Source organism: Tympanuchus pallidicinctus, unplaced genomic scaffold (genome assembly GCF_026119805.1).
Source record: "Tympanuchus pallidicinctus isolate F22 unplaced genomic scaffold, pur_lepc_1.0 scaffold39, whole genome shotgun sequence".
Taxonomy (NCBI): Eukaryota; Metazoa; Chordata; class Aves; order Galliformes; family Phasianidae; genus Tympanuchus; species Tympanuchus pallidicinctus.
In genome coordinates this window covers 906,441-922,227 of record NW_026294757.1, presented here as the reverse complement: position 1 = coordinate 922,227, position 15,787 = coordinate 906,441, and the positions used below count along the sequence as shown (strand labels likewise).

At 61.6% G+C, this 15,787-nt stretch overlaps 2 protein-coding genes across 4 annotated transcripts; one reads left to right on the top strand and one right to left on the bottom strand.

Annotated features, from left to right (window-relative positions):
• Positions 1-1,128: 1,128 nt before the first annotated feature.
• Positions 1,129-5,024, bottom strand: LRRC3C (leucine rich repeat containing 3C). The gene is made up of 2 exons (XM_052700220.1): positions 4,970-5,024; positions 1,129-3,180 (listed from the first exon to the last, which is right to left on the bottom strand). Exon 2 carries the CDS (start codon positions 3,060-3,062, stop codon positions 2,325-2,327), a length of 738 nt encoding a protein of 245 aa, XP_052556180.1. The 5' UTR covers positions 3,063-3,180; positions 4,970-5,024; the 3' UTR covers positions 1,129-2,324.
• A 2,888-nt stretch (positions 5,025-7,912) lies between these two features.
• ORMDL3 (ORMDL sphingolipid biosynthesis regulator 3) lies at positions 7,913-12,442 on the top strand. Of its 3 annotated transcripts, none has more exons than XM_052700142.1 (4): positions 7,913-8,005; positions 10,773-10,967; positions 11,690-11,841; positions 11,926-12,442. In XM_052700142.1, the coding sequence occupies exons 2-4, from the start codon at positions 10,794-10,796 to the stop codon at positions 12,059-12,061; spliced, it is 462 nt and encodes a 153-aa protein (XP_052556102.1). In that variant the 5' UTR covers positions 7,913-8,005; positions 10,773-10,793; the 3' UTR covers positions 12,062-12,442. The 3 variants fall into 3 exon arrangements, with proteins under 3 accessions (XP_052556102.1, XP_052556104.1, XP_052556103.1); XM_052700144.1 differs by lacking the exon at positions 7,913-8,005 and adding an exon at positions 9,751-9,936; XM_052700143.1 differs by lacking the exon at positions 7,913-8,005 and adding an exon at positions 9,962-10,679.
• Positions 12,443-15,787: the final 3,345 nt, after the last annotated feature.

The following is a 15,787-nucleotide window of genomic DNA, read 5'->3' as shown; positions in this document are numbered from 1 at the left end:
GCTGGTGGGCTGCTGGCAAAGCGTGGGTCGGCCTTCATCGCTGCGTAACCGCCGCCATCCGTTCTAATTATTGATAAATATTTTGTATAATTGTGGAAATTAAACAATTAGACATCCTTCCTTCCCTCTGCTAAATCGAATCGCCGCGAGGCTCAGGACGTGGTCTGGGGCTGGCAGTGGTGCACAGACCCAAAGGGATTTGCTTCACCATCCCGCACAGCACCCCTGCAAACACGGCACCCCCAACCCTGGGACAGAAGCTGGGGTTATTAGCAGCACCGCTAACGAAGGGCTGCACTGCGGCCACAGGCTCAGAAGCCCATCATGGAGATGTGGGGGTTCCAGCCGTGCTGCTCGCTCTGCCATCACCGATCCCGGCTGGTAAATCCACAGCATGGCCAGAAACAAATCACCCAAAACTCAGTGTTGCAGGGGGCTGGGAGGACCCGTCCCCATCCCCGCTACCCCCACCCCAATAGCAGCCAGGGCAGGAAGGAGGTGGGAGCATTGGGACGGGGGCTGGGGGACGCTGCAGGGGGCAGCACCGCTAAGGCAGGTGCTAGGGACCCCCCCCAGCGGGCAGCCCGGTGCTACGCAGCCTCCCGGGGGGCACCAGAGGAAGTGAGGGGGGAGGAGGGGGGCTGCAATCTGTTCGTGGGGCGGCTGCCATCTGCTCGGGGCTGGGGGCAGCCGGGTGAGGGGGTGGCTGAGGTCCTGCAAGCGGGATCTGTCGCTCTGCGTTAGGTCTGGGATTGCTCACCTCCCGGTGCCCCTCCTCGGCACAGTGCAGGGGACCTCACAGGGAGAATGGGGACAGCTCGTCCCTGAGCCCTGCGCCACACCGCGGCCCTGCTCTGGTGCAGCGGGGACGGGTGGGCAGGGAGCTGTGCAGCAGCCACGAGAACGGGGCACGGCGCGGTGACCTGAGCCGGCAGGGCTCATTAATTCCATGCCAAGGTTGGGTTACCTGCAAGCTTGGGTGTCCTGTTTCTGAGAGCCTCACGCAGCAGCAGAGCCCTGCAGGCGTGAGAGAGATGCGGGCACCTTCATCTCCTCCTCGTGGCCCGGGGGGGTCACTGGGGGTCCCCGACGCGAGCAGCACTGGTGTGAGGCGCGATCACCACCGTCTCCAAAGTAAAAGCCAATTTATTGTCGTATAAAGTAAGAACATAAAAGGTCCCTTAAACAAAACACTCCTCGGGAGATGGTGCCCCGGGGGCTCGGTTCGGTTCCCCCCACCCCTGTGCTCCACCACGCGGAGGGGGCAGAGGGCCGGGCCGAGGATGTTTGTGCGCTGGGGCTGTGCTGGGGGTGTAGGCACTTGTGGAGGGCACGGGCTCCCCACAGCCCCATCCGTAGGCACCGGGCACCGGAGGGATGGAGGGGGCCCGAGCCCCGCCGGCCCCAGATGTGCAGGGCGGGCGCTGCCAGAGGTGTTGGAGCAGCTTTGGTTGGTGCTCTCAGTGAGTTAAGGCAGTTGAGCTTCAGTTGGTTTTAAAAAGGACAAAATCAGAGACAGGAGCCGGAGGGGCAGGCGTGGGCTGCCTTCACCCCGAGGTTCCGTGTGGACGCTGCGTGCCCCATCCCTGACGCCGACCCCAGGAGCCCAATAGAGAGTGTCAGAAAGGGACAAGTGGGGCCGAGGGGACGTCCGGGCTCCTGGCAGCGGTGCAGGGAGTGGGAGGAGGCGGAGGAGCGGCGGCCTCGGCCCCATCCCAGCGCTGTCACAGTGAGCGGTCGCAGCCGTGAGTCCTTGAGAGAGAGCGGAGCTGCAGTGGGGTGCAGTGCCCCAAAGCACCGACCCCGTGTGTCCTCGGACCCCCATCAGCACCCACCGCCCCCAGCACGGAGCACAGCCCGGGGGCTCTGATCCATTTTCACTGTAACACTCAGAGGGGGAGGTCCCCACTTCACCCCGCTGCCCATCTCAAGGTGAGGGCAGCGACGGGGCGGCAGCTCCAGCTCAGGAAATGGGAGCTGGGGCCGTTCCCCACCGCAGCATCCCTCCACCCCCGTCCATTCGTCCCATAGGGCTGCACCCCCCTGCCCCGCAGCTCCAGGAACATCCCCAGGGCAGCAGAGGGTAAACCGGAGGGGTTTAAAACACCGACGTCGTTACCGCCCCGGGGAAGGCTGCAAAGAAAATCGAACGGTTTCGCACCGAGTCCCGACGCCCGGAGCGGCGCCGCGTGCCGGGGGCTCAGTTCTCCCCGCTCGCTCTGCGCCCATTGCCAGCAACCAATAACTGAGAACCGACCGTCGCTCCCCCCCACGGCCGTGTCCCCAGGAATGCCACGACGACGTCCCGCCGCCCCCGGCCCCGCTCACACCACAGTGCTGATGGTGGACGACTCCTCCGAGTGCCGCTGCTTGCTGGGCAGCGATTTGAGGTACTCCAAGTGCCGCCGCGCGTCCTCCTGGTTCTGGCGCACGTAGTACACCAGGTAGGAGATCACCATGGCGAACCAGCCGAACATGGTGACCAGCATGGCAATGTCCGTCGTCTTTTTGTACACGTTGCAGAAGTCCGTGTCGGCGATCACCTGCAGGAAGGCTTTGCCCACGTGCTCCTCCTGCAGCGCCGAGTCGCAGACGATGCCGGCGGAGGAGCCGGCCGTCAGATCCACGGCGCGGATCAGCTCCTGCAGCCGGCAGTCGCACAGCCAGGGGTTGTTGGAGAGGTTCACCTTGGCCTTCATGTTGCTGAGGACGTCCTTGCTGAGCGACACCAGCCTGTTGGAGGACAGGTCCAGAGAGCGCAGGCGGTCGGCCAGCCCGCGGAACGCCCCGCTCTCGACGGCGGCGATGGCGTTGTGGGACAGATCCAGCTCCAGCAGCAGCGGCAGATCCCGGAAGGCGTCGCGGGGCAGGAAGGGGATGCGATTGGAGTCCAGGTAGAGCTTGTTGGTGTCGTTGGGGATGTCCTTGGGGACCTCGGTCAGCCGCGCGTTGCTGCAGCGGAAGGTCTTCAGCCCCTCCTCCTCCGAGGGGTAGCAGCCCCTGGGGAAGGCGGCGGCGCGCAGGCAGGATGCCAGCAGGACGCCCTGCACGAGCAGCCACATGGCTGTGGGGCGCAGGACGGAGGGCTTCTGACGCCGACACGGTGCCGCAGCGGCTCCGTCACGCAGCCACCGGCCCCTCGGCTCTCACCCGCGGCGCTTTGGGCTGAAGGAGGCACATCTGGGACGGGGACACCAGAGGGACAGCGTCAGGCTGAGGCGCCCGGGGGCACCGCGCCCGCCCGCTGCTCCGAACCGCGGGATGGGGACGGGGGTGAGCAGCGCGGCTCGCCGGTCTCCCCACCACCAGCGGCAGCGCACGGGGCTCCTGCGCAGCGGGATTAGTTCCCGAGGGGCTGAGCCACCGCACGTCTCCTGTGCAGCAGCTGGGCTGTAACAAACGGCCACGGCTCGGGCTGAGCCGGAGGCGGGGGTGAGATCCCCGCCAAGGTCACCGGCAGTGCGAGCTGCCTGAAGCCAGCGCATCCTGCAGAGCTCCGGGCGAGCTGCAGGCAGGGCCCAGGGGAGCGCCGGCGGCCAGCAGGTTCCCCAGCAGCGCGGGGCCGACGGAGGATGGATGCCGGCTCAGGGGCTGCGCTTCCCAGCGCTGCCAGGGCGGATGTGGGCACGTGCCACGTTTTCTATGGGGCGTTTGATTCGAGGGCGCCGGCGCAGGCCGGTGGCTCTGCTGTCCCCCTGCACGGTGCCACACCGGCCCCAGGGCCGGCTGCCCACACCACCCCGTAACCATGGTCCCCATCCAGCCCTTTATTCCGGAGGGGAAAAACGTCAGCAGGAAAGAAACAAAAAACAGAAAAAGGAAATTCACAGGAGCCGAGCGCTTAGCAAGTTCCCAGGGTGGTGGCAGCAGATAAGGCCACGTCTGAGAGCATGAGCTGCTCAGCTTTTCCCTCCACAGGTCCCAGCACGCTGAGGGGGCAGCAGCACGACGGAGGCAGGATGCAAGAACCTTGTGAGCATCCCACAATCGGGGACAGTGGAGTGAAAAGGCAGCCTGGCAGCAGAGCTCCGCTGTGAGAGCCCTGCGCAGCGCCACCAGCACAGGCAGCCCCGGGGTGCAGATGTCTCATGTCCTTCTCCCCACCTGTGGAAGCTTTAGGGCTGGGGTCCTGAGCTCTTTAGGGCTGGGGTCCTGAGCCCCCCGCAGAGCCATCCCGGGGTGCTGTTGGGGCTGCAGGGGGAGGCTGCCAGGCCTGGCATGAGGCACGGACACAGCTCTCTCTGCTCGCTGCTCGGTGCAGTAACTCGGTGCAGCTGCACCAAGACGCCCCAAGGTCGCGCCTGCACGGAGCCGACCCCGAGAAGCCCACTGCAGGCGGCTCCTAGCAGGGAGCAGAGCTCGGAGTAGCCGGAGGGCAACGGCAGCGCCAGCCCCACACCGGCACCACCGCACGGACGGGGAACCGTCCCCCCAGGTCTGCCAGAAGTAACTCGGGTGTTGAGCCCGGGGCTGGGAACGGCTGAAACCGATCCAAACGAGCCGGGATCGGTGATCAAGAAAGGGGAGCCCCGTCCTCAGGAGCCGGGCGCTGGGGAACCCCTGTGGGCGGGATGCGGCTCTCGAAGATCCCACGGGGGGGGGTCAAGGGGCTCCGGCTGCGGCACTCCGGACCGCGCACGGCACGAGGGCAGCTCCTGCCCAACCGCGGGGATCCCGGGGACGGCAGCGGAGGGGTCGGGGCTCTGCGAGCACCCGGAGCCGCCGTGCGCCCAGAGCAGCCGGGGATGCCCGGGGTTCCCCCCGGCCCCGCTCCAGCTCCGGCTGCGCTCGGCACCGGGGGCGTTGCGGGAGAGGGAAGCCCCGGTAATTCCCCCGGGGAAGCTCGGCGCGGCGCTGCTGGGGACCCCTACCCCCCCCCTCGACCCCGCCCGCCGCCTCCCGCCCTGCCCCTCCCGAAGCCGGAGAGTACCGGGGAGCACCTGGGTGCGGGGTCCCGGTGCGGACTCACCTGCCGTGCGCACCCCGCGGTGACGGAGCGGGCCCCGCGCCCCGGGCCGGAGCGGCCGCGCCCCGCGCAGCGCGGCGGGCCCGGAGCCGGCGGCGGCGGCGGCGGGGCCGGTGGGCGGGCTTCACCGGCCGGGCCTCCCCGGGGCTCCCCGCCCCCGGCCCGCCCCGCCGGGGGGGGCTGCACGGCTCCTGGCACCCCCGCCTCGCCCCCGGCTCCTCTCCACGCCCGGTTCGGGTCGAGGCTGAGCCGCGGGACTCCTTCCTGGGAGGACACGGGGAGAACCCCGCCGGGAGCGTCCGGGACCCCCAAGCTCGGGGCTCGGGGCGGCCACAACCAACGGAGACTCCGGGATCCCCGGGACCCCGTGTGGGAATGGCGCTGGCGGGTGCTGCCCGGAGCCGGGCTCTGCCCTCCAGCCTCTCTCCGCAGCCCGGGGCTGCCCCCGCTCCCCAGCGCCCAGGAATCGCCCCCGGCTTTTCCCCCTCCTCCACGGAGCGTGATCCCCTCCTGCCCGCCGCCTCCCGTCAGCACCGGCATCGCTTACTTGGGGAAACCCGAGCCGCGGCGGGCGGCGAGGCGGGCGGAGCCCTGCGGGTCCCGGTGCGGGTCCCCAGCCCTGCCGCGAGCCGCCCTGCCCGGGGCTCGATGAGCCACGTGGGGACCGGCACCGGGGCCGGCTCAGGACCATGGAGAGCGGCCGCCGTTACCGGGCTCCGGTGCTCCGGGCCGGGGCCGCCCCCAGCAGGCAGCCGGCACCGGGACTCGTCCCTGCGGGTCACCGGGCGCCGGAGCCGCGGGGCCGAGGGCCGTGCCCTTGCCGTGCTGCCAACAAGGACGCCGGTGGCCGCCCGCGCCCCATCGCGGTTCTCCTTGGAGAGATCGCGCTGATCATCTCTCGCTGCTCGGGGAGGATAAACGGTTTACGAGGCGCCTGGCCTGCGTCTCGGCCCCATTAGCAGAACACAACCTGACGGCAGCCGCCCCGAGCGCAGCACGGCTGGAGCCAGGCCCGGTGCGGTGCCGTCAGCGCGGGGCTGCGGGCGCAGAGGTCGGCGCACACCGCGTGGCTTCGCTCCCATCCGGCGCTGGCAGGAGGGAGATCGGCGTCGCCGCCGCTGGGGCTGCAAATGGAGCAGAGCCCCACGCCGTGCTGCGATGGGGCTGGGCCTGTCCTGAGGGACTGAAACCGGGGAACCACTGGCTGCTCCCAGGGCACGAGCCCATTCATTTCTCCCTGTTTGCCTGGAGAAGCTCCGAGCTCCCCAGCGGCAGCGCCACCGGCTCTCCAGCCCTCCCACACCACGTAGAACCCAAAATCTCAAGGCTGCAGTGCAGCACAGCCCTGTGCAGACCCCTTCCCACTGCTGCAGCGGCACGGCTGGCTAAAATCAGCCAGCACCAGCTCCTCCCTGCCACTACACAGAGCCAGCATCGAGCCGGCGGTGGGGCCAGCAAACAGAAGGGAACGCGGACCCCACAGCACAAGGACTGCTCCAAACATCGGCCTGGGCTGCGGGTGCGGGTCCGAATCCCCCCCAAGGACCGCTCCACCCCCAAACGCCGGGGTCCCCTGTGAGGGTGAATGCGGGCTGGGGAGCCCAAGGAGCGGGCGCCCCCCCCTGCGCTCCCACCGGCAGTGAGAGAGAGAAGCTGCTGCTGCATCACCGAGCGGGATTAATATTTATGGGCGTTTAAAAATAGCCGCCGCATTGTGCTTCCCCCTCACGTGCAGAGTCAGCGGGGTGTGGGGAAGCTGCTAAATTAGATGTCACCGCGCAGAGGGAGCCGCTCAGTCAGGCAGGAGTGGGGATAAAAATAGAGCTGCCGTGTGCGTGGCTCCCCTGCAAAGCAGGGCTGCTCCCGCGGGATCCCGCCTCCGCTACAGCATCCCTGCAGCACCGAGAGGCTGCGGGTGGGTTTTCCTGCCAGGTCCCCCCGTGCCCGAGGCCCTCCAGGAGCAGCTGGCAGGGGAAACGCTGGCTGTGGGAAGGCAGAGCCGTGCTCAGTTAGCAGCACAGTGCTGGCGTGTGATGCTCAGACCGCCTCGGTCCCATCCAGCAGCAGCGCTGCACCGGATCCACGCTCTGGCTCATGAGGGCACACACGAGGTGCTCAGCATTGGGGGAGGCAGCCCGGGGGGGGCTTTCAGCATCGAGCGACCCCAAAGCTGCCCAAACAACACCCCGCCGAGCAGCTCGGCTGTGCTGCACCCTCTGCTGCTCCCCAGCAGGAGCTCAGCGTGCACAAAGGCTGCACAGATGGCTGCACACCAGGGGTGCACGTGGTGAGCGGCGATGGCTGCACTGACAAAGGCCGGGACAGATGGTGCCCAGCACTGCAGCACCGCACCCACAGCCCGCAGCTCTCAGCCACGCGTGGTGCAGCGCATGCATGGAGCTGCAGGGCTGGGGGGCACTGAGCACAGAGCTCAGAGCCACTGATTGCAGGGCTGCAGGGGCTGAGGTGCCCGCATCCCTCGGTGCACGAAACAGTTCTGCAGGGGATCTGCAATCGCAGTAGCTAAAGCCAGTATCCCAATATTCCCATACGATATTCCCATAAATCCCAAAAGCCAAAGCTGGTCAGCAAGCAGGCGCACAGCACAGCGTTCAGCGGCTGCTCAGTAGAACTCCGGAGCGCTTTCTTTTCTGGCCACAAATTAACTCTGTTTCCCACACGATGCACGCTACTGAAACACCCGAGCGCGGCGGGGTGCTTTTCCCATCACGGGGCAGGAAAAAAACAAAGCGATGGAGACCCATCAACCACCACCGGAGCACCGCACACACACAGCCCGCAGCACCGACCCCGAAGGGCAGGAGGGCAGGAGGCAGCGCGATCCCTCAGCCGCCCCGCCGTGCCGTCGCGGCGCAGCGCTGCCCCGCACGGCTCCAATCCCGCACCGCCCCCCCGCACGGCGCTGCCGCACTACAGCTCCCGTGGTGCCGGGCGGCGGGGCGGGCCGTGCCGAGGTGTCCGCCGGGAGCGCGGCGGAGATCCCGGGCCGAGCCGGGGCTGAAGGAGCCGGGCCGGGCGGTGAGTGCGGGCCGGGTGCGGGACCGGGCGGCCGTGCGGGGCACGCGGCGGAGCTCCGCGCTCCGGGGCCGGCGGGGATGGGAGTCGGGGAGAGGCGAGCAGAGCGGCCGAGCGCTGGGAGCGGGGCTCGGTGAGCGCTGCGGGGCAGCGGGCCCTTCCCGTGCCGAGCCGAGCCGTACGGCAGTTGCGATGAGGCCGGGGCTTTGTCTGCGGCTGCGGGATTCGCCGCGCCTCCCCGCAGCGCTCACTTGTAGCGCTTCCTTTGTGCGCGGAGTTTTCCCGGCCCGACATCGCGCAGCCTCGCGGGGCGCGGAGCGGTGCTGCCGTCCGACCCCTGCCGCGTTCGCTGCCATCACCGAGGCTCTCGATCCTCCGGTTCGAACAGCGTTGCCATCTTGCAAAGAAGGGTTTAAAATATTCATTCGCTCGGGAGGTGGGGATTTGCTGCTGCCGGAGATGGGGATCTCGGCTCCGTCCGTCGGATCGTAATCTCCTGCGTGCTGGGAACGCGCAGATCGACCGAGATAAGCGCCCGCTGCCCTCCCCACCTCTGCAGCCCTCCGATAAAACCCTGCGCGGGAGCTGCCGGGCAAAGAGCCAGCACAGCAACCGGGCCGAGGCGTCTGTTGGGTGGCAGAACGGGGCGGGGGGGGGGGGGGGGCCGCTCCTGTGGGAGCGAAGCAGGGGGCGAGGAACGCACGGGCCGCCGAATGGGGGCTGCGGGTCGCGCAGCAGCTGATCGACGACGACGGGAGCGCGAAGTGCTGCCGTCGGTTGTGCCTCGCTCAGCACGGAGGGGTGAAACGGCGCTGCGGGGCGTCGCTGCGAGGCTCGGGGCTGGAGCGGCATTGGGACCCGCAGCGTGTGGCGGTCTGGGCGGTGAGGAAAGGCCCCAGACCCCCATCGCTGCGCTCTGCTCCCATCCAGCTGTGCTCAGCACTTCTCCCCTCCTTTCTCAGCCCCCGTCCCACGTCAGCGCGGCGCCGACCTTCACCCTCAGCCTGGGGAAACGTCACCCTGCCAGGACCCAGCGCTGCACAGCTCAGAGCTGTGGAACTGGAGCTCCTCCTGCTTTTGTGGTTTGCTTTGGGGTTTTTTTTTCTGCAGGTGAACGAATCCCCGGTGTAAAATCAGACAGCAAACCAGGAGGGATCTGGGCTGGGGGCAGGGAGCTGTGCTTGGGAGTTTGCTCCCAGCCAGGCTTTTGCAATAACGTGCAAAGCTCTGTGTGCAATCTGAAGTGAGCAAAGAGCTCAGGCCAGGGCTGTGAAAACAGTCCAGAAATTGAAACCGAGGGCAGGTTTTTAAGGTGGGGAAAGCAGGGTTGGAAAAGCATGCTCCATTATCACATGGCCTAATGCTTGACCTCCCCACTGCTATTTTTGCAAGAGCAAATTGACCTCCTGTGCTGTATCAATGAGAGCTTCACCACCCCAATCACTGCAGCAAGTGAGGAAACTGAGGCAGAGGAGAATTGCTTCACATTCAGCTTCTGAGCTTTGTCCTTTGCCACCCCGCTGCCCTGCCTGGCAGACAGCAGCACACAGCAGTTGCTCATTAGTTTTTAGAGCCCTGGTTGATCCCAGACAGAAATTGCACTTTATCCCACATCAGCTTGCTGTGTTATTGCATTGCTCTGAACCTCCATTGCACACTTTGGTCCCCATGCTCTCTGCAGAGACCCTGTAAGCGTTTGGGGTCCGTTCATCACCTCTTTTTTGAATGTCCTCTAGACTAAACAAACCCATTTCCTCCAGCACGGCCTTGCAGGTCATGTTTTTCCTCCACCTCTGCTCATTCTCACAGTTCTGCCCTGGACTCCCTCCAGCTCCTCCCAGAACTGGACAGCACTCACTGAGGCCTCACCAATATCTGGGAGGATTATTTCTCCTGTCTGGCAAGCAGCACTCCTGTTTACACATTCCACAGCGGTAGTTGCTTTTCTTCCTTCCCTTTTTTTTCCCCCTCTTTTCCCCCCATAGCGTGACATCTTCAACTCGTGTTATACTCCAGCACGACCCCCAGATGTCCTTCTGAGAGCCATTAGGGGCTGTGCCTCATTGAGGATGGAGCTGCTGTCCCAGCGCTGACCTCCAGCTCCAGTCCTGCCCCCAAACCAGGCTGCTTTGTCCAGAATACCCCACAGCCACTGACCCAGCAACCTGCAGATCCGGAGGCTCTTTTCTGCTAAACAAAAACCTTTTCCAGACCTAAAGCTCCCTGAGTGGCAGTAAGGGCACGGCAGCATCCATCAGCTCGCAGCCAGCGTCCCAGAGCTGCACTCGTGCTGTGTCAGTGAGCACCAGGCAGCTCAGAGCACGGCAGCTGCTGAAAGAAGCCAGGCCCAGCACTCAGAAAGGGAACTCGGAGTAGCTGGCAGCAACATTCAGAGCATAATGTCAGATCTGGCGTGGGCTCGCCTCCTGAGACTGAGAGCTGGACAGAGCAGCAACTTGGGTTGGTTTTCAGCTGTGGAAACCAAAGCAGCAAAAGCACGAGGCTAAACATCAGGGAAAAGTCATCGCTTTGGGGTCTGCTGTGCAAGGGACAGGCTGCGTTATGTCCTTGGGAAACACTGAGTATTTTATGCAAGACCTTCTCTGATCTCTGTGTAAAGATATTCTGCATTGCAGTGGCTCTAAGTTGCGTTCTTTCCTGTAATCCCTGATAACTGGTAAGACAGCTCTCAGCTTCCCAGCAAGCTTAGCTGAGGAACGTGGATGAAAACAGTGACCTGGGCACTGACCTGCCTCTGGTTTTGTTTCAGAGGGTGAAGACAAGAGCCAACATGAACGTGGGAACGGCGCACAGCGAGGTGAACCCCAACACACGTGTGATGAACAGCCGGGGCATCTGGCTCTCCTACGTCCTTGGCATCGGGCTGCTGCACGTCGTGCTCCTCAGCATCCCCTTCTTCAGCGTCCCCGTGGTTTGGACTCTCACCAACATCATTCACAACATGGTAAGCCACCCCCGGGTCAAAGAGGCAAAATATTTCGGAGCTACAGCCACCGAGTTTGTGCCCTTTATGTCAACATCTCCGCCTGGGAGCGTGCCAGCGGTGAGCAAATCCTTGGGGCTGCTCGTGTTATCTCTAGTGATACAAAAATACATAAACACGCCAATAAACCCAGAGCTCCAACTGCTGGGGGCTGAGTGCAGCACAGCTGCCTGCATTTCGCCCAGCTCCTCGCCCTGCTTTCCTCTGCCAGCACAAACTTTGGTCCTGGGAACAGAGGGGAGTTGAGGGCAGTGAGGGCTGAGTGTAGAAGACACGGCTGAGCCAAACGCTGCTGATGTATCAGACAGGAACTGCTCCGTTCTGCCTGCAGCTCCAGCAGCACTTTTTTTCGACAGCATTTAGCAGCGCTGTTGCACACTGCAGCCAGGCCGTGCCGATCTCCTGATCCCACAGATCCCAGTGCTGTAATCTCGCAGCTCCCTTTCCTCACGCATGAGAGCAGAGGGAGCGTTGCTCTTAGCAGAGCCGCCCCAACTTGCAGCCTTCCTTCCCCCCGGGGCTGCTTTGGGTCGGCAGTGATGGCGGCGCGTCCCTCTAGCGGAGCAAAGCGCTGCTGCAAGCCTCCCTCCGTCACTGCTGCGCTCCTCTGGCTGAAGCTGAGCCGCTGCCGGCGGGTGCGGAGCCCCAGGCAAAGTCTCACACCGCCTTTGTGTCCGCTGCAGAGCATGTACATCTTCCTGCACACCGTGAAAGGAACCCCTTTCGAGACGCCGGACCAGGGCAAGGCGCGGCTGCTGACGCACTGGGAGCAGATGGATTACGGCGTGCAGTTCACGGCATCCCGCAAGTTCCTGACCATCATGCCGATCGTGCTGTGAGTGCCGGGGGGGAGCGGAGCTCACAGGAAGCGAAGCTCGCGGCGTGCCATCATCCGGCTCTCTCTTTGTGTTCCCCGCAGGTATTTTCTAACCAGCTTTTACACCAAGTACGACCGGATACACTTCGTCATCAACACCATCTCCCTGATGAGCGTCCTGATCCCCAAACTGCCTCAGTTCCACGGAGTGCGGATCTTTGGGATCAACAAGTACTGAAGTGTGCGGATGGAGGAGCAGCGGAGCTGGGGGAGGTTCCTCCTCCCCGCTCCCATTCCCCCCTGCCCACACTGGGATAGTTTCACAGCAGCTGTTTAAATGCAGTACCCAATAGACATACACCGCATGCTGGATCCTCATGCCCAATAAATCTAAAGAAGCTCCAGAGTAGAGTTTAGCGAGGAGCAGGATGCTGGACTTCCTTTATTCCAGCATCAGAAATAGATGCAGACACACCGAGACTCCAAGGTACAAAGAGGCCGAATTGAGGGAAGGCTTTCATCTATCCCAGGTGCGACGAGAACAGGGGTGAGGGGAAAAGCTTTTAGTGCTGGTACTATTGCTGTGGTAAATGCACTTTAACATGATCTCCCTTTCCGAGGCTTTGGTGCTTTAAAGCGATGCGCGAGGAAATCGAACGGGACGCAGCCGAACTCTCCCAATATTGGATGGTTTCAGGTTTTATTTCCACTTCTTGGGCAGAGGAAGAGAAGGGAGGGGAACAGAATGACAGATCTTTTATTTTGAAATCTTCCACGCCGCCGGGAAAGGAAGGAAAGGAAGTTCAGCTGCAAGCGACGACCTGCGCGCTGGGCAGCTCTGTGCGTCCTGGGGGAGCAGCCGTCCGGTCCAGGGAAAAGATCCCAACTCCCAGCTGTGGCTTCCAGCTTGGATGACTTTGCTTCCCATCCCGAACCTCTCAACTTTTCAAGCACTCAGGCAGCGAAGCGTTTGGACGAAGCACTGAGGTGCAGCTCGTCGGGGTGATGGACTGCAGGTGCTCCCCTGCTGCGCGGAGCTGCATGAGCCTGGGAGGAAGCAAAGAGCGATGGGTGCAGACGTGCGAGGGCTGGGTGCTGCTGCAGAGGCTGGGGGCAGCGATTTGAGCTCTCCTGCTCCATCCATCCCCTCGGTCTCCTCAGCCCACGCAGCCGTTAATGAGATCTGCCCGTTCTCCAATTAACTCAGCATGGAAGCCTCCACGTGGCGACGAAGCGCTGCGGACCCCAGGGCTGATCCCTGCACCAGCAGCACACTGACCTGACCAAGGGAAGGGTCTTTGTGTCACCAAAGACAGCAGATGGTTTTGTATAGGAATAAAATCAAGCCTTCGTCCCCCTCCAACCACCGCTGGAACACAGGAGGGCTGCAGGTTTGGCTTTCGTGGCCAAGATGCCTTTCTGCTGTTCAAAGCAATTGGTTTTTCTTGCAAGCTGTGTGCTGGGTGAAACGTGGTTTTGCTCATGCTTTCCCTGACAGCAACATGCATTTTTTGTTGTGCTTACACGGCCAATGAAGGCGTTTTAAACATGCTGGGTTTGTTCTTAATTAGCCGAGTCTGGCTTGAGAAGTCAGAGTGGATGCTGAGTTCTGTTTGAGGGTCTGAGCACAGGGCACAGAGGAGCTCCAAGATCTGCTATATAAGACCTTGCACTGCTCCATGCATAACATCAGGCTTTACTTCTGTCCCAAACTCACCAGGCTGCTGCAGCAAAGGGAGAAAACAGTTAACATGGCTCAGAGCCTTGCTGGGATGCACGGGGCCGTCACCCAATAGGTTTGAACGATGGAAATGCTGGAAGTGGAAAGGAAGGCAGAAGGAGGGTTGGTGTTTGAGTGCTGATCTCCAGTGAGAGCTTGGCAGATCATGGATACCTGACTGGGTGGGGGTTAAACCGCCCTGAATGAGGACTGCTGCTTTAGTTAAGGTACTGCAGACCCTAAAGCTGATGTACTCTGTAAGCTACCAGACAATGACTTTGGGGAAAGAAATACTTCTTTTTGTCACACTAGAACTATTTTGTCAATCAGTACTTTGGAAATTAGGGGGGAATGAACAGCACCAGTGCCTGGGATGCCTGTGGACACTGCAGTGCTGCAGCAGCTGCTCCTAACAGGAGCACACGAACCCACATCCAGTGGGGAACCTCCAGGAGAAACAAACACTGCTCGTTTAGGCATAATATAAAGGGGGAAAATGCAAGCTTTTATGCAACAGAAGTCGTTGTTTTACCAAGGGTGCGTTGGCTTAAAAACGTGACTCCCATCCATGGGGCATCTGCTGGTTGTCTGTAGGTATGTGTGAGCTATTGCAGGTCAGAGCAGCTGTGTTCTGGGGCTCGGCTCCATCGCAGTGTTACTGCTGGGGTTGGAGCATCTGATGTCTGTGCTGGTAGCTGACAGATGGGCGCCCGGTTCTGTCCTGTTCAATGGAAGACCATCAGTAAAACAATACAGAATGGAATTACAGACTTCTGGAAAAGGCAGGTTTTCAAGCCCAGGGTCCAGAGCTCCTCGTGGGGCAAAGCCTTAATTACAATAGCAAACTTCTCCCACTTTATTTAACTGGAATGATTCAAATAGCCATTACAGGTGTCCTCATTTGGGGATACGTGGCAGATGACATTCTATCCAAGGCACGTGGAGCATTTCTGCTATGCAGTATCTTAAGTTGGACTCATGCAGTCAATCCAATCAAAAGGAACATTAATTAAAACTGGAGAAACACAGAGTCGAAGGGTTTTGTGTTGATAAAGCAGTGTGTGAGGTGGTTTCATCGGATTAATGGCTACTGGGACAATGACTGATCTCAGATCTTCCTTCAGATGCCATCCTAAGGGGAGCTACCAGAATTAGGATCAGGAAAGGAACCTCCAAGAACAGCACTGGGTCCTGCTGGGCAAACGACGCTCGCTGCTCTGAGCCTGGATGCTCCCTGCCAGCACTGCTGGCCCAGGGAGCCTCTGCTGAAGGGTCTGTGCTGCAGAGCTGGGAAAGCACAGCACCAAAGCCACTTCTGCCCTATTTCTGCTTGTGAAGTTCTTACAGCAGTGAGCTGGGTGCACCAAGGCTGCTCTCCCCCACAGGGACGTGCAGGAGATCATCGACGGGCAGCGATTTTAAATGGGATTTCGCTCCTCCTCTCCAGCCTGCGCTGCTTCTGTGCGCAGCCGTGAGCTGGGGAACGCAGGAGGTGGGACTGCAGGCACTGAAATCCTTCAGGGTCTTTCTTTGGTCCTGCAGTAAATGCAGAACAGCTTCAGATGAGCACGGCCTGAGGCCGGCGAGGCCATGGTGCACACATGGGGACAGCAGGCAGCAGCAGGCAGCGCTGCTCCATCAGCCAGGGCTCCTGCCCTGCAGTTCCCGGTGGGATTTCTCGCAGTCCAAACCATTGCAGGAAAACAAACAAACAAACAAACAAAAAAAGCCTTTAAAAGAAACAAAGGAAACCCTGAGATTTAGGGCTACTCCATCCCGTATTTTTTTAATCGTATTTTTGGTTTGCTTTTTTTAATAGAAAGTTGGTACTGGCCCTTGAGAAGGGGGCAGCGGTTGGGTTACCCTTATTAAGGCGCTGATGTTTCTTACTGGGGCTTCCATGGCTCCATCACCGCATCAGATTCTTTTAAGCATGCAGGTCCTTGTGTTGATTTGTCCTCCTCGGATCAATTGAAGCTGAATTCGTTTCGTTTGGGTTTTTTTAAGAGAACATTCTGACATTGTACATAGTTTTAGGGTTTGGTTTTGGTTGGGTTTTTGCCAGCAGCCCTTCTTTATGCTGTGGATACCGAAGTCTCGTGTAGAGAACTTTCTAAAACAAAGTGTGAATATTTTTATTACTCCTTTGTACAGCGTTCTAAGAGAAACTAATAAAGTGAGTATTCATGTAAAAACTCCTGCTCGGCTCCTTGGGTTCCCACTGGGCCGTTCTGCTCATTGATG